We start from the raw sequence: 22,189 nt of genomic DNA, 5'->3' as shown, positions 1-22,189 counted from the left end.
AAGTGAGGAAATAAGAAAGGCTTTTTAAAGTATTGGAACAGGGCCCTACATTACATCTCACAGTCCTTTCTACACACAGAGGTGCCCAAACACTGCTCACATTACCAACACCACAAAGGTAGCAAAAATAAATCTGTTTAGTTCAAAGGTTACGATCTAAAATGCTCGGCACGGTAAAGGCGACACATACAGTCCCATATCATAACTTTACAACATAGGATATCAATTCAGTGCAAAACCCCTTAACCATTCCCTTTTGTCTTCTGTTTCTAAACATACAATACTGATGTTCCCTTATTCAATGTCATCTTAAATCAATATAATGCAGTTCCTCATCTTTGTTGACTGTACTGTTATTTTAATGATTTGTTCATCCTGTGCCATTATTGTATGAGCAGTAAATATCATATAAGAAGTTTGCCTCACAGGAAAATGAGGTTATTTGATCCTGATTGAACTATAGGAAGTACGTAGCACCGACACATGGTGGTACAGTACATATGTAATAACCTGGCATAATAAGTCTGTCCCTTTAGAGTAACTGTCCAGTGTTTCCACAGTTCAATGAAATATGACCTATAATTAATGACAATATGAGTGAAATAGTTTTCCTAGTTTTAAAAAGTATGTAAAAAATAAATAAAAGCTGCTTTTCTATGGAATGGTGTGGACTTACCCCAACAACAGAATGGTGTGGACTTACCCCAACAACAGAATGGTGTGGACTTACCCCAACAACAGAATGGTGTGGACTTACCCCAACAACAGAATGGTGTGGACTTACCCCAACAACAGAATGGTGTGGACTTACCCCAACAACAGAATGGTGTGGACTTACCCCAACAACAGAATGGTGTGGACTTACCCCAACAACAGAATGGTGTGGACTTACCCCAACAACAGAATGGTGTGGACTTACCCCAACAACAGAATGGTGTGGACTTACCCCAACAACAGAATGGTGTGGACTTACCCCAACAACAGAATGGTGTGGACTGGTGAATGGTGGGGAATGGTGTGGACTTACCCCAACAACAGAATGGTGTGGACTTACCCCAACAACAGAATGGTGTGGGCATATACCGGTCATTAAAAATATTTATGTGAGTAGACCGCTGATTGGCCAGCTCATCCTCCTCAGGAGGATGACATCATCCTCAATGAGGAAATAGCAAGCATTTTTGAAACGGTCCATTTGAGATACAAGTTTGAGGAGGGGATTTGAAGTGTCAACAATATTATTTGAGTATGAGTTAACAGAATACAAACTTCTAAAAGTGAGATTTTCACTGGACAGTTACTTTAAAACACTGAGCTGCTTTTATACCACAGTCGACTTCTAGAATGTGCTGCAGATATCTGGAGCAAGTGAAAACAACGGTTTGAAAAGGGCTTGGTGAAGTGCACTGCACTTAAAATGAGTGCACTTATCTATCCCATGTGCACTTGTCAGGAGTTCACTTCACTGCTTCACTTTAACCTTTTGCCTGGCAAACATTAGGCCCCAAATTCACTGCTTCACTTTAACCTGGCCTGGCAAACATTAGGCCCCAAATTCACTGCTTCACTTTAACCTGGCCTGGCAAACATTAGGCCCCAAATTCATGGATACATTTAAAACAGACACTAAAAGAATCCTTAGAAACAATGTAGTCATCCACAGTAGTAATAATAATATCAATAATAACAACTTAAAACCTAAGGGAGGGGCATGCGGGGGGGTTATGCGACCGAGTAGTGATGTGGCAGTCTGTGATTGGCTCACTCCTGGCAGGAAGTGACTTGCCAGACGATGATGTGGCTGCGTTCTGGTTTGGCGGGGGTGGCCTGCCTCATGGTGGGTTCCGATAGGCTGCCATCCACCTCTCCTACATCATCACCTGTTGAGGAGAGATACGTCATATAATGTCATACCCACACACACACACACACACACACACACACACACACACACACACACACACACACACACACACACACACACACACACACACACACACACACACACACACACACACACACACACACACACACACACACACTCTACTCACCCATTCTGAAGTCGATGTAGCCTTCTCCTCCACTCATGACCAGGAAAGTTTTGGCAGGTTCAGAGGTCGCCATGTCAGACGACTCAGAAGCGGGGTCATCCGACCCAGAATCCCCTCCGGGTCCGGGGGACGGGATCACCTGACCTGGAACAAGAAGTTAAGTATTGAGTACTTCCTCGGTCAAGTTCAGGAAGAAAACTGAATGAAACAGGTAGGGAGGGACTGCCTGCGCAGAATAATTGTAATTTTCTGTTGCAAAATGTTTCTCGTTGCACACCCTAATGATCACTACCCCTTGCTGCTTACCTGGAACGGCTGCAAAGAACTTGACTGCATCTCTGTGTCCGTGGAAACACAGCTGTGCCTGTGCCATGGAACAGTAGGGCACGAAGCTGCCTGGCAAAGTGCTCTCCGTGCCCTCCTCACTGAACACCCGCACGGCACCGCCAGGGCGATTTGGCACTGCACCCGCTGTCTTGCTGGCTACAACGTCACAACAACAACAAGACAACTATAGAGTTAAAAACAAAACCTATAGAGTAATGATGTCAGGAAAAACTCCCGGCCTTAAATTAAGAATTTCTTAACTGTAATGTTTTGCGAAGTGAATCCATTTAGCTTGTTATCCATCCATAGCAAGCGGCACACTGCAAAGCCTCCATGATAAACTGTATGTTCGATCCCTGAATGCTGATTGACTGACAGCCATGGTATATCAGATCGTATACCACGAGTATGACAAAAATGTTTATTTGTACTGCTCTAATTACGTTGGTAACCAGTTTATAAAAGCAATAAGGCACCTTGGGTGTTTGTGGTATAAGTCCAATATACCACGGCTAAGGGCTGTGCCTAAGAACAGCAAGGTCATCCTGAAAGCACATACAGTAGACCCAAAGACAAGGTCACGCTGTAAACATGCTACACATGGAAAGGAAGGAGTCATTATGAAATTAATGAATGGAGTGAAACATTTAGAAACAATACAGACAAGTTCAAACTAAAAGACATCAACAGAGCGACAATGACTGTGACTGCCCTGCACAGACAATGAAGCAGTCAGTTGGGTCTGTTTGTTTGTCTAGCCGCATAGAGAGAAGCAGAAAACTAACTTAAGGAGAGACCAGAGACCCACTACTAGGATCAGAAACAACAGGCAGGGAGAGACCAGAGACCCACTACTAGGACCAGAAACAACAGGCAGGGAGAGACCAGAGACCCACTACTAGGATCAGAAACAACAGGCAGGGAGAGACCAGAGACCCACTACTAGGATCAGAAACAACAGGCAGGGAGAGACCAGAGACCCACTACTAGGATCAGAAACAACAGGCAGGGAGAGACCAGAGACCCACTACTAGGATCAGAAACAACAGGCAGGGATCAGAGACCAGAGACCCACTACTAGGATCAGAAACAACAGGCAGGGAGAGACCAGAGACCCACTACTAGGATCAGAAACAACAGGCAGGGAGAGGATCCAACAGGCAGGGACCCACTACTAGGATCAGAAACAACAGGCAGGGAGAGACCAGAGACCCACTACTAGGATCAGAAACAACAGGCAGGGAGAGACCAGAGACCCACTACTAGGATCAGAAACAACAGGCAGGGAGAGACCAGAGACCCACTAGTAGGATCAGAAACAACAGGCAGGGAGAGACCAGAGACCCACTACTAGGATCAGAAACAACAGGCAGGGAGAGACCAGAGACCCACTACTAGGATCAGAAACAACAGGCAGGGAGAGACCAGAGACCCACTAGTAGGATCAGAAACAACAGGCAGGGAGAGACCCACTGCTCGGATCAGAAACAACAGGCAGGGAGAGACCAGAGACCCACTACTAGGATCAGAAACAACAGGCAGGGAGAGACCAGAAGTGACCAAAGAGCACAAACCAGGCCCAAATACACGGAGAAGAGGATAGAGAGAGAGAAGGGCAGAGAGAAAAGAGGAGAAGATGCAGCTATATGGAACTGACTAGGAATAGAAGCACTGGAGATAGAAAGGGCAAGACTGCAGGACAGAGGAGGAGGGACAGAGGGAGAGAAACAGAGTAGTAAAGAAAGGGAGAAGTCTGGTTAAGCTTGCTGTGTGATGGAGACTCACCCCTGAGGCCCCTCAGTAAGACTCCATGCTGAGGAGGACCTATAGCTTCAGTGAAAGAGGGAGGAGAGGAGGAGGGATATATGGGGCAGCGGAGGAGTAGAGAGTCTATGAATACCCACGCTCTCCTTTACAGACAGCTAATTGGAGCTGTTTCATTCACTGTATGAGTGTTAATTAAGCAGGTTGGTATTTATTGGGATGACTCATGTACTGAGGCAGCTCAGCAGGATAGCCACTAGCTGGCACAGCCACAGACATTAAACCCTAACTGTAACCACACTGCTAACCTTATGCCTAACCTTAAATTAACACCAAAAAGCTCATTTCTGATAATGACTTTGTACAATATAGCCAAATTTGACTTTGCAGCTGGCCCATCAAGTGGAAATCGCTCAATAAACGTCAACCTGCGTGAATGAATGGGCCAAGTTAAAGTAGATAAACCTTTTCACCATCCAACAACTTTATACAGTGGCTTGAAAAATATTTGTTGATCGTTACGTTGTTATAAAACATGGTCTTATGAGGGACGTGAACATTTTCAAGGGGCAATGAACAATGATTGAGGGAAGGTTGAGGAGAGGAGGCCATCTTAGATGACTGAGATGTAGCTCGTATGGACTTACCTTCTGACAGCGGGATGGAGATGATGACACCATTTCCTGTTCCGACCCACAGACGGCTACAGGATATCATGAGGGCTGTGATCCTGACGAAGGAGAAGCCCAGTTTACCCGTACCTACAGAAGGGGAGAGAAGAGAGGACAGGGTCATAACACTGCCTAAACTCATGCTACATTGGCAGTGTTACAGGGTAACAATGTACACTGAGTGTACAAAACACTTCCCATGACAGACTGACCGGGTGAATCCAGGTGAAATCTAGGATCCATTATTCATGTTAAATCCACTTCAATCAGCGTAGACGAAGTGGAAGAGAGTTTAAGGAAGGATTTTTAAGCCTTGAGACAATTGAGACATGGATTGTGTTTGTGTGCCATTCAGAGGGTGAATGGGCAAGACAAAATATATAAGCATGGTACTGTTTTGATGATGTGTTTGATGTGTTTGCATTGATGTCAGAGTGGTTCGAGGGACAGTAGAGCCCTGAGTACCGGACCATTAGCCACCTGACGGTCGTTAGCGAGTTGGGTGCTACTGTACCAACGCATGTCCAGAGTGCATAAGAGGAGATTACTGTGAATCAACGGTCATGTGTAATTTGACTGAGGTCATGACTCATGACGCCGGTGTGGTGGTAATACAGGAACTGCAACAGTCCTAAGCACAGTCATTCACATATTCCCCATGCATTCTATTGAAACAAAGTTATTTTTCATCTACCATCCTAAAACTCCTCTGCTTTGTCAATGTCAATACTTCATGCCAATAAAGTTGTATTGATTTAAACAGTGAGTCAATGTACAGCACCCAGCATCTTGGAGACGTAGGGCTCTATGTCGACGTCCTGGAGGTGCTGGTAGGTGTGGGCGTGGAACAGTCTGAGGGTGGAGTCCAGGCGGATGGATACCCAGATCCCATCTCCCACCCAGGCCAGCTGACGCACCTGACTCTCCTTCCGGGGGTGGGCGTCAAACAACTTCTACACAGGAGGAAATAGAGAAGGTAGCATTATAACCATGTTAAACCACACTAAATCACTATTAGATATTGCACAGACATCATGGGCCGATATACAGTGTATATTCTATTTGATTGTGGTTGTACTGTTGAGAGAATACACAAATGTTAGATCACAAGAAACATAAGACAATGAGATCTCAAAGGACAAAGTGGGCTGGAGTTATTCTAACCTGTGTGGAATAAGTCACCAAAGGGCCTTTATCAATTTCATGGATGAAAGACTTAAATATAGAACTACGACAATTAGAACAACAAAACATCTTCAAACCAAAAGGGAGATTATACAATAACTTTAGTATCATTTTGTGAAACTTCCTTTTGGGAATTTTGGAAAAGACTTCTAACAGCTGTGGGGAAAGTCACAAGGATTCCCATTTATTAGGATTCACTGTTCTGAAACACAAATCGCTTTACACTGTCCCCCCTTCTACCATCAGAAGGTTTCCAGTATAAACCACGTCAGATGATGTACCTCTATCCTCATGGCCTTGGGTTGGATGACGTAGATCTTGTTCCTGTAGCCACACCACACCTTGTCATGCACCACTGTCATACAGCGGATAGAGTGGTGTGGCCGGCCCAGGTCTAGTAGGTGGTAGTTGGTCAGATCCCACTGTCCCTCTGCATAGGGAGAAACACACAGAAACTATATGCTTGTGACACAAAATGGCTGCCAAGCCGTTTTACTCCAGGGAGCATCACAATACAGATTAACGTTTATTAGAGTCTGGTCCTGGAGGCAGAACTGTGTGATTTCCGCTAGATAGGCCAGCTGTAAAGTCTCAATTGTCTATATTGTAAAAATTCATATAAACACACATTTGCTTTTGGGTCTTAATTTAAGGTTAGGGTTAGGCATTAGGGTTAGCAGTGTGGTTACGGTTATGGTTAAGTTTAAATTAATATTGTATTACTTTGTGGCTGGGCCAGCTAGAAGATTCATTACAAAAACGCTAACCTGCATCACAATATGGCTTGAATCAATGCATCCTTACCCAGGCCTCTGTGGAATATAGCCAACGTGCCGTCAGCCAAGGCAACCAGGACTCTTCCTCTCACATGCCTGCAGACAGAGAGCACACATAGACATGTCTGGTGAGATATACATGGCCTGAATACTCACTACAAGACATGTCTGGTGAGATATACATGACCTGAATACTGACTACAAGACATGTCTGGTGAGATATACATGGCCTGAATACTCACTACAAGACATGTCTGGTGAGATATACATGGCCTGAATACTCACTACAAGACATGTCTGGTGAGATATACATGGCCTGAATACTCACTACAAGTACTGTCTGTCTCTCCTTGGGAACCTTTGTGTGTGAAATAATCAAAAAACCATATCAATCTTATACAGTATCAGTCAAAAGTTTGGACACACCTACTCATTCAAGGTTTTTTCGTTAATTTTACTATTTTCTACGTAGAATAATAGTTAAGACATCAAAACTACGAAATAACAAATATGGAATCATGTAGTAACCAAAAAAGTGTTAAACAAATCAAAATATATTTAATATTTGAAATTCTTCAAAGTAACCACTCTTTGCCTTGATAACAGCTTTGCACACTCTTGGCATTCTCTCAACCAGCTTTATGTGCTAGTCACCTGGAATGCATTTCAATCAACAGGTGTGCCTTGTTAAATTTATTTTCTTCTTAATGCATTTGAGCCAATCAGTTGTGTTGTGACAAGGCAGGGGTGGTATACAGAATATAGCCCTATTTCATATTATGGCAAGAACAGCTCAAATAAACAAAGATAAATGACAGTCCATCATTACTTGAAGACATGAAGGTTGGTCAATCTGCAAAATTTCAAGAAATTTCAAAGTTTCTTCAAGCACAGTCGCAAAAAAACACCAAGCATTATGATGAAATGGCTCTTATGAGGACCTCCACAGGAAAGGAAGACCCAGAGTTACCTCTGCTGCAGAGGATAAGTTCATTAGAGTAAACTGCACCTCAGATTGCAGCCCAAATAAATGCTTCACAGAGTTCAAGTAACAGACACATCTCATCATCAACTGTTCAGAGGAGACTGTGTGAATTGGCTGAATTGCTGCAAAGAAACCACGACTCAAGGACACCAATAAGAAGAAGAGACTTGCTTGGGCCAAGAAACAAGTACAAAGGACATTAGACTGGTGGAAATCTGTCCTTTGGTCTGATGAGTCCAAATTTCAGATTTTTGGTTCCATCCGCTGTGTCTTTGTGAGACGCAAAGGAGGTGAACGCATGATCTCCGCATGTGTGGTTCCCACCATGAAGGATGAAGGAGGTAGTGTGATGGTGTGGGGGTGCTTTGCTGGTGACACTGGTTGATGATTTATTTAGAATTCAAGGCACACTTAACGAGCATGGCTACCACAACATTCTGCAGCAATACACCATCCCATCTGGTTTGCACTTCGTGGGACTATCATTTATTTTTCAACAGGACAATGACCCAACACACCTTCAGGCTGTGTAAGGGCATTTTGACCAAGAAGGAGAGTGATGGAGTGCTGCATCAGATGACCTGGCCTCCACAATAGCCCGACCCCAACCCAATTGAGATGGTTTGGGATGAGTTGGACCGCAGAGTGAAGGAAAAGCAGCCAACAAGTGCTCAGCATATGTGGGAACTCCTTCAAGACTGTTGGAAAAGCATTACTCATGAAGCTGGTTGAGAGAATGCCAAGAGTGTGCAAAGCTGTCATCAAGGCAAAGGTGGCTCTTTTGAAGAATCTAAAATATTCAATATATTTTGATTTGCTTAACACTTATTTTGGTTACTACATGATTCCATGTGTCATTTCATAGTTTTGATGTCTTCACTATTATTCAACCATGTAGAAAATATTAAAATTAAATAAAACCCTTTGATTGAGTAGATGTGTCCAAACTTTTGATTGGTATTGTATATAAATGACTTGAAGTACTGGTGGAGTCCTCAGAGTACTCACACTATGTTGAGGATGGAGTCCTTTAGCTTGATGGCGTGGAGACACTTCCTCCACCGAGCCACAGAAGAGTGCACATACAAACTAGAGAGGGAGGAGACAAGAGAGACAAAGATTAAGAAACACAATCCCCAAATAAATGGTGATGATTTTCTACAGATAATTATACAGATCAGGGTGCATAAACAAAAATAAAGATTAACAGCGAAATTACAAAAAATGTATAATGCGTTTTTCTTTTCTTGACCAAAGAGATTCTACTATATAATCCATACTCATTTATTTATGTGTGACCCTAGTGGCCCCTGGTGACCACTCCCTTGTCCTCACCATCCGTTCTGGGCCCCCAGCCACATGGTGGGCAGGGCGCTGCTCATCCTCTGGACGTCCTCCCCAGCAGGGAGCATGTCGTCGGGAAGAGACGCCTCACCCACCCCATCCTGGTCCCTGGGAGACAGAGAGAAAGAACAGGGCTGGTGAGCTTTAGTGTATCAAACACACATTAATCACTCATGTATAAAACCCAGTGCCTTAAACAAGGGATCAGAGTTCTCCTTGGTTAGGTCACTACTAACTAGTACTAGGTCATACAGTCTCACCTCTGTGTGTCTGCAGTGGAGGATTCATGGTGGCCGGCTCCCAGAGGGTCTGTGAACACGTGTTCTGTGTAGATACCTGGCTGACTGACGACCAGCCCCTGGCTCTCCTCCCCCTCCTCTGTAGCCTCTGTGGCCTCTTCCGCCGTGGGGACCCCATCCTCTGCAGGACTGGGCTCTCTGGACAGATCCACTGTTGGGTGGAGGTAGGGGGAATATGTAGAGAGAACATATTACAGTAAGTATGCATTAGATACAAAAGGATCATTCAGGGTGGAACCCAGGGCATACCCCAGTTTTAATGTGTGTGAAAGTGTGAAAATGCCAATACTAAAACCCCTCATTCAACTACTCCTGGTTGAATGAAATGGTATAGTTCTGGGCAGGAACAAATGCGTTCAAACCCTGCATCTCTCCAGGACTAGTGATGGAGGTGACCACTGCTTTAATGTCCTGAACCGCGGCCAGTTCCTGTGTCTGTGTTACCTGAGCTGTGCTGGGCTGGGAGGTCATTGAGCCCTGCCCCGGCCATCTGGAGGACGGCGGTGGTCCCTTCCGTTGCCAAGGCGCCGTCGCTGCCTGCGGAGCCCAGACTGGCCACGCTGCCTGTCAATGACACGCCATCAACTGGCCCGGACTCCAGGTCCTGGGGTACAGGTAGCTCCTCCCCTGCAGGGTAGTCTGTCTCCAACACACCTGAGAAACAGACATGTGAAAACACACAGAAGTGAGCACACACACACAGTACCGTTATATTCATTCCATTCAGACGTTACAATGACCCCTTCATCTGATTGAGGGTAACACCAGCCAACACTGACATATACAGACCCATCTTGAGACATCCCTACTATCTTAATACTATCAATTCCTCATAAACTGTACACAAACATACACACACAAACTACACACACACACACACCTGGTATGCTGGCGATGCAGAGGACGTGTGAGTTGCAGGCGTAGAAGCTGTCCAGCAAGTCAGAGGGCTGGTTGGCCTCCAGCACCATGACTTTAGTAGAGGAGTGGGTACTGGTACAGATCCACACCCTGCAGGACATCTCATCCTGCAGGCGCAGCTCCTTCTCCTTCTCCTGGTCACCTTTCTCCTGCTCCTGAAGCAAGGACAGGACAGACTGATCATGAGCAAGGACAGGACAGACTGATCATGAGCAAGGACAGGACAGACTGATGATGAGCAAGGACAGGACAGACTGATCATGAGCAAGGACAGGACAGACTGATGATGAGCTCCATTATACCAGGACTAGTATGTATAAGGGCTAACAATGTTGACTCGACTGAGCCCTGTCATGACGGCTTGAGGCCAGTACTCGTAAATATGAGAGCTTTAACTTGTGTCTGTATGTATTACCATCCAGTCTTCTTTCTCCAGTCATTTACAGTACAAGCTCTCAAAAACAGCATTAAACTGTTTTAAACACACTTATATTGTATAAAGTTCCAGCATACAGTACTTTTGTTGACTGATATACAAGCTCTCTAAAACAGTCAGAAGTTTCCATATACTGTCCTGTGATCCTGATGAGACACCCTCCTTACGTCAAGGTGCTTAAGGTACGGGTATACCCCCCTTGGCCAACATGCTCAAAACACCTCCCCCTTACCTTGTTCTCTGTCTCTAAATGGTCCAGGCTGCTCACAGAGCCCTTCCTGCTCTGTCCTTCCAACATGGACCCTCCCTCTCTGATCTTCCCTCCTGACAGGTTCACACCCGCAGCACACCACAGCTGCAGACATATCAATCAATCAAACAACGTCAAATTTATAGAAATTACATTTAAAAAAGCTCAATACACCACATGAGGTTAGTGGCACCTTAATTAGGGAGGACGGGCACGTGGTACTGGCTGGAGCGGAATGAGTGGAAAGGTATCAACAACATCAAACACAAAGTTTCCATGTGTTTGATGCCACTCCATTTGCTCCATTCCAGCCATTATTATGAGCCTTCCTCCCCTCAGCAGTTTCCATTGCAAAACATGTATTATACTTGTGTATCACAACTTGTGTATCACAACTTGGTATTCAAATGTTGCATTGTGCACAATAGTAATGTATGTTTTCACAGATCAAAATGAAGTTAACTTAATCACAGTGTGTGCTGTGCTCACCTTCATAGAAGCATCTTTCTGGTCCAGGGGCCTCAGGTAGACTGGCACAGGTAGATTCTTCTCTTTGTTCTCTGTTGGGCCCCCGTTCACAACCTGAAAGGACACACAAGATGTCATATAAAATATAAAAACTTGGATATGGTTATTATTGCAAACTCTCTCCCTCTCTCTCTCCCTCCCATCCCCTCCTCTCCTACCTTAGATTTGCTGGGTAGACTCCATCCGTGGGCCTGTACCTGTCCATCCTCCTTCTGCATGTGGGCTTTGACCTGTCTGTACTGGGCCCTCTTTTGCTCCCTACGGGACGGAGAGGCGCACGGGTCCATTCTGACAGGGAGACAGGACAAAAAGGGAATTTCATTACAAAAAATTACATTATGGGCCGGTTTGCTGAATCCTGGACTAGAAAGCACTGTCAAATGAGATTCTCCAATGAAAAAGCTTTTTTGGTCCAGAAATATGCCCAATATGGGTCATGAGAAACAAGCCCTAGGAGTATATGAACGTTGGTGTAGCATGGTTATGAAGAGTTCTAAAATAGAACAGGTTATGAAGATTTCTAAAATAGAACAGTTCTAAAATAGAACAGGTTATGAAGAGTTCTAAAATAGAACAGGTTATGAACAGTTCTAAAATAGAACAGGTTATGAAGAGTTCTAAAATAGAACAGAGTTCTAAAATAGAACAGTTCTAAAATAGAACAGGTTATGAAGAGTTCTAAAATAGAACAGGTCATGAACAGTTCTAAAATAAAACAGGTCATGAACAGTTCTAAAATAGAACAGGTCATGAACAGTTCTAAAATAGAACAGGTCATGAACAGTTCTAAAATAGAACAGGTCATGAACAGTTCTAACCATCACAAGTAGTTGTCCCACATATCCATGATTCTATTATAAGTGCTGTGTAATACATGGAGTGAATGAACATAGCTCATCATGGCAGAGGTCAAGAGAGGAATAAGGAGAGCTACAACAGTACTAACAAATGACAGAATGAGTGCTGTGTCACTACTCACTCCTCGTTGAGGAAGTCGAAGGCCTTGGACTTCTCGGTGGGGAACTGGGAGAAGGTGCTGCTCCTCTTCTTCATTCCCCCTCCTGCAGGGGGCGTGTACTTCACCTCCCTCCCCTGGGACTCCGCCTTCTTCATCACTGCCGTGCTGGAGGAGGAGGGGCTAAAGAGGCGGCTGAAACTGCGGGGGGAGAGAGAAACAATAGGGATGCGAAGGGGGAGGGGGGGTTGGTATAGGGAGGAGCAAGGCCGGGGGTCAACCACCAACCAACAGTAAACAGTCACCCACCACCACCACCATCACCTCAAGTATAGTGAAGTGAAGCATGCTGGGGATTTGGGAATGTTGATTAACAAAGCCAAGGCCCACCTATTACAATACCACTCGTGGCCCCTTAACTGAACGGGAGTCATACATATTAATATATAGTATTATAAGCCTACATACAGTACACTAGTACTGTATATTAGGACACCTCCACCTGTGTATTTCTGTGTTTGTATATACGTTTTGGCATATGTTATCTGAATGTCGATAGCAGATAGTAATCTGATAGTGTGGGACAGATGGTAATCAAGCAGATAGATTTCAATAGACTGCATAACATGTGATTACAATGAGCTCCACAGCACAGTAAGAGGAAAGAGCCCCATGGTAAGACAGTTAGTCACAGTAAAACTCACAGGGATGAAGGAGGACACCTCTGTCAGTTGATCAAAAGAAGCATGCAATTCTATTTTTCATTATTTTCTTTATATGTCTACACATCATACTGTAATGGACAGTAGATCTTACAAGAATGCGCATTAATAAAGAGTTGGACATATTTAAATCTCCGCACTACAACAGGTTATAGGCCTATTGCAGAACGAAGCACTTGTCCATACATTTTCCTGTAAACAAATACAACTTCTGAGAGGACATGAAGGAGATACAATCAGCTGACATAGACCTCTCCCTCTCAGCAGTCTTTAAGCAGACTAGCAGGACAACATAAGGCAACAGGGGCAGGCGGGGGGGAGGGCAAGAGAATCACATTGGACTGATTTGTTTGTGGATTGGATGGAAAACATGAAGAGTAGTACACATCCAGGATATGTCTATTGTTCAGGGGACTGTAGCAGACCTGGGTTCAAATACTACTTAAAATCCTTCAAATACTTTGACCGTTTGCTTTAGCCTGCATGGACTGCCAGGTGGGTGAGATATACGCAGGTGGGAATTTTCTATTGGTTCCGTTGCAATTGGCAAGCTCAATCAAGCAAAGCTAAAGTATTTGAAAAGATTTGAAATAGTATTTAAACCCATGGCTAGACTGTAGTTACTGTACCAAGGGGCAAGAGAGGGATGGCTATGATGTTTAAAACATTTACCTAAGACTGAACATTTAATAGCACATCCAAAAAGAAAGAAAACAGGGATGGAATTTCCAGAATGTTAGCATATGATATCATGTTGATAGTGTTGAATACATCAGATCAGAAATGTATATTATTCCTATGAGTTATTTCGTGCAGGTCGTCATTGAAGGAAAGATTATTTGAGACTGCTTACAATTGCCAGATGCTGGATTTCTTCTTCTCAGTAAGGGAAGGGTTTTCTCTGGAGGCTCTGGTAAGACAACACAACATGGCATCATGTTAAAGGGACTGTTCAGCAGAATTACTTACGACATTGGTTAGTTTAACGAAACCAAAGTGTTGATTGCAGTCACTCCTTGTCCATAAAAAGCCTTCTAAGTAAAGAGATATTTAGATAACTACGTCATGTCTCTGAACTATCCCTTCATCTCATTCATTTAAATTGGTAGAGCAAGGATAGAGCAGACGGATGACTTCAGTGAAGTCTCAGAGTGGAGCTTAAAGAGTGTATATGAAAGGGGTTGTGGAGAAGGAAACCCTTCACTAGGCAACATAGTATTATGTTTCATTCTATTTATTAACATTTCATCTCCAAAAATGTTTATTTACTTTTGAACATTCTGGAAGTTTGGTGTTCTGAAACAATGAACTTTGACGTCACTCTGGGAACCAGTTCTAAAGCAACTGCAGCATATTACTACAGCAGAGGCCATGGAAACAACTGGGGAAAGGATTCATGTGTTGTATCCAGAGTCCTTTGCCTATTCCTTCATGTAGGTATCTGATTCTAGAAAAAATATATATATATATATTGAGCCTCTCTCTCTCGTTAGCTGGCTGGCTATGGCTCTCCAACATTGGAACTCTTCCATGTCAAGGTAAGCTTTTGGTTTAATAAATGTATTGCCACGGGGCTCACCAGTGTAACTGCTAAACTACTTACTGACTGTACACCGTAATGCATGATTGTAGCAGGTTTACTAACACATTAGTTCTGGTAGATATGTTGACTATGACATTAGCTAACATGGTGACAACAATGCAGGCTTGGTGTAGCAGGTTTACTAACACATTAGTTCTGGTAGATATGTTGACTATGACATTAGCTAACATGGTGACAACAATGCAGGCTTGGTGTAGCAGGTTTACTAACACATTAGTTCTGGTAGATATGTTGACTATGACATTAGCTAACATGGTGACAACAATGCAGGCTTGGTGTAGTGGTGAGCGATCATTTGCGCCTGGGCACAGACAGCTGTTGTGTTGTGCAATGAAGTCCACAAGCGAAGGGAAAAGGTGAGAAGAGGAGAGAACGTGGATGTGAGAAGGAATCATACAACAAGCAAAGTGATTATATATATATATATATCTATGAAAGCAAACTGTGTTTGCGGGTGATCAGGGGTGTATTCATTCTGCCGATTCTGTTGAAAAACAAATCTTAAACGGAAGCAAGCGGGAAAAAAATGGGGAATGTGAATGACATTTATCCAATATGCTGTAATAGAAATAAGGCCATGCTCATTAAAAATTGTCCTCCCTGATCTTAAATGGCACCGACCGCCACTGACTCAAGTGTATGGCAGTGGCCTAGTTTCAAGTCTAGCATTCAGATTAAGAGGAAAGTCCTCTTAAGATGTGGAGATATAATTGACCAAATTGTTTAATTGGCCATATTGTTTAAAATACATGGTTAGCTGAGGGATTGCATTGTATACTGGCTCTATTCGATTCCCTTCAATCCTACTCTCTCCTCTCCTCCTCCTCACCTGATCATCTCTGTCCACCTAACAGCCTCCTGTAATTCCATCAGTCTCTCCTTGTACTGGTTCCTCTCCATGAGGACTCTAGCCATCTCTACCCTAGTGAACCTCTTCCTCTGGGCTGTAGGAACGTCACTCTGGAACACCAGAGAGAGAGGGTGTTTTTAATTGGTCGGACATACAACGCACCAATCACAGTAACAAGCTGAATTTTAAGGAAGGTACATTTCGCAGCAATATCATAAAAATATACATTTAACAGTGATTACAATATAGAAAAGGGCACCACTATAGGACATGAAGAGGTACAGTCACATTATACAGGACAATGTTATACATATGGTAAGAGGCACTCACATCCTCTTCCTCGTTTGGCTTCCCTTTCACCTCCTCCATCTCCACACGCACTCTGGAAAAAACAGAAGAATTGGTTCAATCAGGTTCATCAACAATATGCTATGCCATGTGTTCATGTTGACAGTTTACTCTTGGTGATTTCCCTAAAAACAGTCTTGTAATTGGGCTGGCCATATTAATATGGTGTGTTGCTGTTCAAATCAAATCTGTCACATGCCCTGAATACAACAGGTGTAGAACTTACATGATCAGTTGTGTGTAGTGTGTTATCGTGTGTTGTTGTTGTTATTCACCCACTTCTTGAGCTCCTCCTCCAGCTCTCTGTTCTTCTCCTCCAGGTTTTTCCTGGTCTGTGTCACAGCGTCTAGTTCCCCCTGCAACACTTCCTTCTCACACGACAGCTCATCCACCCGCGCTATCAGGTCATTCTTCACCACATTCAGAGCGTTCCTACAGGAAACAAGGGGGGAAAGGAATGAATGTGACACCTTACAACACTGCATGCAAGATGTTTGTGTTATGTTGTGCTTCCAGTATATAGTCCGGTATAGTGGGATCTACAAAGCTAAATACATCTAAATATTGAATAGACTTTAGACCAGTTTAAAAGACTAATAACATTTTAATAACTTTGGGGGGTATACATTGAACAAAAATATAAATGCAACATGTAAAGTGTTAGTCCCATGTTTCATGAGCTGAAATAAAAATCCCAGAAACAAAAATCTTCTTTCTCTAAAATGTTTGTGCTGAAATTTGTTTACATCCCTGTTAGTGAGCATTTCTCCTTTGCCAAGATTATCCATCCACCTGACAGGTGTGGCATTTCAATAAGCTGATTACACAGAATGATCATTACACAGGTGCACCTTGTGGTGGGGACAATAAAAGGCCACTCTAAAATGTCATTTTTTGTCACACAACACAATGCCACAGATGTCTCAAATTGAGGGAGCGTGCAATTGCCACGCTGACTGCAGGAATGTCCACCAGAGCTGTTGCCAGAGAATTTCATGTTCATTTCTCTACCATAAGCCACCTCCAACGTTGTTTTAGAGAATTTTGCAGTACAGCCAACTGGCCTCACAGCCGCAGACCATGTGTATGGCATCGCGTGAGCGAGCGGTTTGCTGATGTCGACGTTGTGAACAGAGTGCTCCACGGTGGCGGTGGGGTTATGGTATGGGCAGATAACATGACGGGATATTGAGGCCCATTGTCGTGACATTCATCTGCCGCCATCACCTCATGTTTCAGCATGATAATGCACAGCCCCATGTCTCAAGGATCTGTACACAATTCCTGGAAGCTGAAAACGTCCCAGTTCTTCTAGGGCCTGCATACTCACCAGATATGTCACCCCTTGAGCATGTTTGGGATGCCCTAGATCGATGTGTAGGACAGCGTGTTCCAGTTCCCGCCAATATCCAGAAACTTTGCACAACCATTGAAGAGTGGGACAATATTCCACAGACCACAATCAACAGCCTGATCAGCTTTATGTAAAGGAAATGTGTCACGCTGCATGAGGAAAATGGTGGTCACACCAGATACTGACTGGTTTTCTGATCTACGCCCCTACATTTTCTTTAAGGTATCTGCCCCTACATTTTCTTTAAGGTATCTGTGACTGTATTCCCAGTCATGTGAAATCCATAGATTAGGACCTAATGAATTTATGGAACTGTAAATCAAATCCTTGAAATTGTTGCATGTTGCGTTTATATTTTTGTTGAGTATAAACGTCAAATAAATCTAAACTACACCGATCTCAGTGTGTTTTTCTTACTTTGTCTCCATTAGTTGTGTGTTCTCCGTGATCAGGTTCTCAACCTCACGACCCATACCTGTAAACAAGGAGCAACACCAGCCAGGGGAGAAATGACCTCGTTTTCTGCTTTGTGTTCATACAACTGGAGTTTACAGAACAGCATGTGTAGAAGGCCTGGATAGATTCTATTATGTATCAAATAGTTCTTAATCAACTAAGTTTTTAAAATCTTCATCCAAAATAAATCAATATTTATGGAGGTGCATTTACTTCAATGGATGAACACATCATCACATTGACTGACTTTAATATTCATATAGATATAATAAAGAATCAGTCCATTCAGGGTGTTAAATATCTCATAGTGAGATATTTCTAAGAAGTACAAAACAGCCACCACACAGAACATATTACATGTCGCAACAGAGTAGGATGGAGCGAGCGGGTGAGGTCTTACCGAGCAAGCTAAGGTCTGAGAAAACCATGCAATCCAAGTCAGGCAAGAGTACGAGAGAGAGGTGGAGAGAGTGAGACATGAGGTATGTATGAGAAACACAACGGAGGAATGAGAGCTAGGGTACTCCTAACAGGCTAGTGGGGAAAGGAATGAGAACTAGGGTACTCCTAACAGGCTAGTGGGGAAAGGAATGAGAACTAGGGTACTCCTAACAGGCTAGTGGGGAAAGGAATGAGAACTAGGGTACTCCTAACAGGCTAGTGGGGAAAGGAATGAGAACTAGGGTACTCCTAACAGGCTAGTGGGGAAAGGAATGAGAACTAGGGTACTCCTAACAGGCTAGTGGGGAAAGGAATGAGAACTAGGGAATGAGAACTAGGGTACTCCTAACAGGCTAGTGGGGAAAGGAATAGAACTAGGGTACTCCTAACAGGCTAGTGGGGAAAGGAATGAGAACTAGGGTACTCCTAACAGGCTAGTGGGGAAAGGAATGAGAACTAGGGTAACTCCTAACAGGCTAGTGGGGAAAGGAATGAGAACTAGGGTACTCCTAACAGGCTAGTGGGGGAAAGGAATGAGAACTAGGGTACTCCTAACAGGCTAGTGGGGAAAGGAATGAGAACTAGGGTAACTCCAGGCTAACAGGCTAGTGGGGAAAGGAATGAGAACTAGGGTACTCCTAACAGGCTAGTGGGGAAAGGAATGAGAACTAGGGTACTCCTAACATGCTAGTGGGGAAAGGAATGAGAACTAGGGTACTCCTAACAGGCTAGTGGGGAAAGGAATGAGAACTAGGGTACTCCTAACAGGCTAGTGGGGAAAGGAATGAGAACTAGGGTACTCCTAACAGGCTAGTGGGGAAAGGAATGAGAACTAGGGTACTCCTAACAGGCTAGTGGGGAAAGGAATGAGAACTAGGGCTACTCCTAACAGGCTAGTGGGGAAAGGAATGAGAACTAGGGTACTCCTAACAGGCTAGTGGGGAAAGGAATGAGAACTAGGGTACTCCTAACATGCTAGTGGGGAAAGGAATGAGAACTAGGGTACTCCTAACAGGCTAGTGGGGAAAGGAATGAGAACTAGGGTACTCCTAACAGGCTAGTGGGGAAAGGAATGAGTTACAACAGTTCTAGGGTAGAGAGACCGTTGGGAAAGCTAGAGAAGCTATAAAAACAAACACACAAACTAAAACTATTTCAGCTGTATAGTAAAAAATGTGTTATTAAAGCTGTATAATGAGTTATTCTTCATGCTTATGGTGCATGTTAGACAGAAATCAGTATAACCAAAGCAGTTATATGAAGAACAAACATTTTCCAAATGCATTTAGCCCAGTTTTCATATGTCTGGTTTCATCTTGTGATCAACTTTTGTTTCCACTGTAATGCTAGCGAGGAGCGGGGGTCAAATGCAGGTCAAAGCAGTAGTAGTAGAGCAATGAGCTGTAGATATGAGGTGGTGAGAGGCCGAATGTAGAGCAGGGATGGGCAACTGGTCCTGAAGGGCCACAGTGTATACAGGCAGGCTTTTGTTCCAGCCCAGCATTGAAACACACCAGATTCACAAAGCCTGATAAACTAGCCATGGTTTTCCAATATAGACCATGTTTGCTTTAATTAAGTCAGGTGTGTTAGGGTGGAGCAAAATCCTGCACCCACAACTGCAGATACCCATCCCTGGAATAGAGTTTTTCTCTGAGGGCATAGAGAGAGGTATCAGAGGAGAAATAACAAAGGAGAGGTTTTGAGGTCATAATACACACCAGAGTACTCCACTGGGGTTAGGGACAAGAGCCAGAGGAGAGGACACAATGAGGAGAGAGAGAGGCGGGTTAGACACTGATGGAGCTAATAGCAGAGAATGACTTTCAACTTATACAAGCAGAATTTCTAAATCCAGTTTAGCTTTGTTTTTACCTAACAGCAATGGTTATTTCACTTCAGTGCAACAGCCAGTGTGTATTAGTGAGCTGAATGTAGTAAAATAATGTCAGTTTATTGTCTAACTCAGTGGCCTGCTACTATAGTAATTCATGAGTTAACTTGCATTGAACACAGAAGCAGGAACCACGTAGGGAGGTCAACTGGGTAAACAACACACTCAGACACTCACAAGGGGTTAACACAAAAGTCATCCCAAAACTAGTTCAGCTCCATCTGTCAAAAGACATTCCAAAACTAGTTTAACTTCATCTGTCAAGAGACATATTCTAAAGATACACTTTTAAATGAATCCAATTGTTGAACTTTGTAGTTGACAGTGTCACACAGTTTGTTCGTCCATTTTTAAAAATAGATAAATCTTCCCAAAAGTTGCTGTAATGCTGGGGGAAAATGAATACTGTTTCTTGAAGGTGTCAGGCTTCATTTAGTTCTTACAGAATAGCTTATTTAGAAACAGATCCTTATGTTGTAATTCATTATCATAACGTTACTACAATGTTACTACAACATTACTAAAATAGCAACAGATCGTTAAAGGTGTTATATTTCATTAGAGTCACTAGTGTTATAACAAGGTTACCTCAATCCTAAACACTACACATCCTTGGAGGTGTTTTGCTGTGATTGGACAGAGGTCCTTCCCTCGCTTACCCAGCAGGTCGGCCCCCTCGTCCACGTCTCCGATGACGTCCCCTATGCCTGCAGACGACAGCTCCGCAAACAGAGAGTCTGTGTTGCGGTCAAACGCCATGTTCTCAATGCCAATGCCTCCTGTGGTCGGGGTGCTGCATAGTGGAGGGATTAGCAGTTAGCATTGAGCACATTGTACAGGAGTAATACCCAATGTATTTCAAGGTCTAAATTGTAGTCTCAATTTGTCAATGAAAGAGAGGATTTATCCCAAGTTGACTATATGGTGATGGTTTTGTAGGGGTTACCTGGATGCTTTGTATCCACTGAGGCCCATGTCCAGTTCAGGGGTGGACTCAATGATGTCATGCACCTCTGAGCTATCCTCGTTCTCTGGCAAACCTACAGGACACATATAATACGGAATAGAATCAAATCTAAGAGACCTTCATTATGTGCTATTAGATCATCAAGAATGGATACAAAGACAAATCTCTCTGTCATCTGCCATTATAATACTTGTCATGAGGACTTGCAGTATCGTGAGTAACATTTCATACCCACTGATATTGACCTGTTCCCCAGTGCCGCCAGCAACTCCATGCTCTTACTGTTTGGCCCCTCCCCCTCCATGGCGACGTCCGAGGCCGTGGTGGACATGGGAGTGACCGACTTTGAGCCAAGGTCCGACAGCTCGTCCTGCAACCACAACCGATAGGGTCATCATAGAGGTCATAGAGAGGTCAAGAGTCAAAGGTTAACCCTAACCTTGACCTTGACCCATTTTCCTGAACTAGGGCCCAGAGTTTTTCATGGTACGGTCATGTGCGGAGGAAAAACTCCTGCCTCTAGTGCTAGGTACAGTAGAGACAGAACAGGAACTAAGGAACACAGGGACGTCACCATGGTAACGGGTCCAACAGGGGAGACACAACACCACAGGTCATCCTGGCTTAAAGCAATCACACTGGAGCTGGGGACAAAACTAAACAGCACTAGTTACAGACATTGAGGATACAAGTAGTACAGACAGAAACCCATCTCCTGTGATCCATCAACTTCCATTAAAAATGTATTCTATTATGAGTCATTTAAGAACAAATTCTTATTTACAATGGCGGCCTACACCGGCCAAACCTGGACAATGCTGGGCCAATTGTGTGCCGCCCATTGGGACTCCCAATCACAGCTGGATGTAATTCAGCCTGGATTCAACCCAGGAGCTGTAGTGACGCCTCTTGCACTGAGATGCAGTGCCTTAGACCGCTGCGCCACTCGGGAGTAAAGATGTTTCATTTTAATATATAACATTTCTTAAAGGTATTTATTTGAAGTGATGGCTTTTTCATTGGGAGAAGCTCTAAAAAACTGAAATTGGTATCCATTATTCTGTA

At 43.7% G+C, this 22,189-nt stretch overlaps 1 protein-coding gene across 5 annotated transcripts in view; it reads right to left on the bottom strand.

Annotated features, from left to right (window-relative positions):
- Window positions 1-1,016: 1,016 nt before the first annotated feature.
- spag9a (sperm associated antigen 9a) overlaps window positions 1,017-22,189 on the bottom strand; it is a 52,221-nt gene continuing 31,048 nt past the window's right edge. For 2 of the 5 annotated variants that reach the window (XM_064987034.1, XM_064987037.1), the window contains 26 exons: window positions 21,356-21,494; window positions 21,104-21,197; window positions 20,817-20,950; window positions 19,985-19,996; window positions 17,784-17,841; window positions 16,292-16,444; window positions 15,995-16,046; window positions 15,644-15,774; window positions 14,065-14,121; window positions 12,514-12,690; window positions 11,693-11,822; window positions 11,496-11,588; window positions 10,989-11,111; window positions 10,283-10,475; window positions 9,847-10,056; window positions 9,364-9,553; window positions 9,095-9,211; window positions 8,768-8,848; window positions 6,803-6,870; window positions 6,280-6,428; window positions 5,595-5,766; window positions 4,790-4,903; window positions 4,164-4,208; window positions 2,358-2,534; window positions 2,052-2,195; window positions 1,017-1,880 (listed from right to left, as the gene is read on the bottom strand). In XM_064987034.1, the coding sequence (XP_064843106.1) occupies window positions 1,762-1,880; window positions 2,052-2,195; window positions 2,358-2,534; window positions 4,164-4,208; window positions 4,790-4,903; window positions 5,595-5,766; window positions 6,280-6,428; window positions 6,803-6,870; window positions 8,768-8,848; window positions 9,095-9,211; window positions 9,364-9,553; window positions 9,847-10,056; window positions 10,283-10,475; window positions 10,989-11,111; window positions 11,496-11,588; window positions 11,693-11,822; window positions 12,514-12,690; window positions 14,065-14,121; window positions 15,644-15,774; window positions 15,995-16,046; window positions 16,292-16,444; window positions 17,784-17,841; window positions 19,985-19,996; window positions 20,817-20,950; window positions 21,104-21,197; window positions 21,356-21,494 (3,132 nt within the window). In that variant the 3' untranslated portion in view covers window positions 1,017-1,761. The remainder of the gene's footprint in view (window positions 1,881-2,051; window positions 2,196-2,357; window positions 2,535-4,163; window positions 4,209-4,789; window positions 4,904-5,594; window positions 5,767-6,279; window positions 6,429-6,802; window positions 6,871-8,767; window positions 8,849-9,094; window positions 9,212-9,363; window positions 9,554-9,846; window positions 10,057-10,282; window positions 10,476-10,988; window positions 11,112-11,495; window positions 11,589-11,692; window positions 11,823-12,513; window positions 12,691-14,064; window positions 14,122-15,643; window positions 15,775-15,994; window positions 16,047-16,291; window positions 16,445-17,783; window positions 17,842-19,984; window positions 19,997-20,816; window positions 20,951-21,103; window positions 21,198-21,355; window positions 21,495-22,189) is intronic. The other 3 variants (XM_064987035.1, XM_064987038.1, XM_064987036.1) reach the window with 2 other exon arrangements.

The sequence above is a fragment of the Oncorhynchus masou genome, chromosome 14 (genome assembly GCF_036934945.1).
Source record: "Oncorhynchus masou masou isolate Uvic2021 chromosome 14, UVic_Omas_1.1, whole genome shotgun sequence".
Classification (NCBI taxonomy): domain Eukaryota; kingdom Metazoa; phylum Chordata; class Actinopteri; order Salmoniformes; family Salmonidae; genus Oncorhynchus; species Oncorhynchus masou.
Note: the sequence above shows the minus strand (reverse complement) of the source record. Positions and strands in the feature narration are given on the sequence as shown.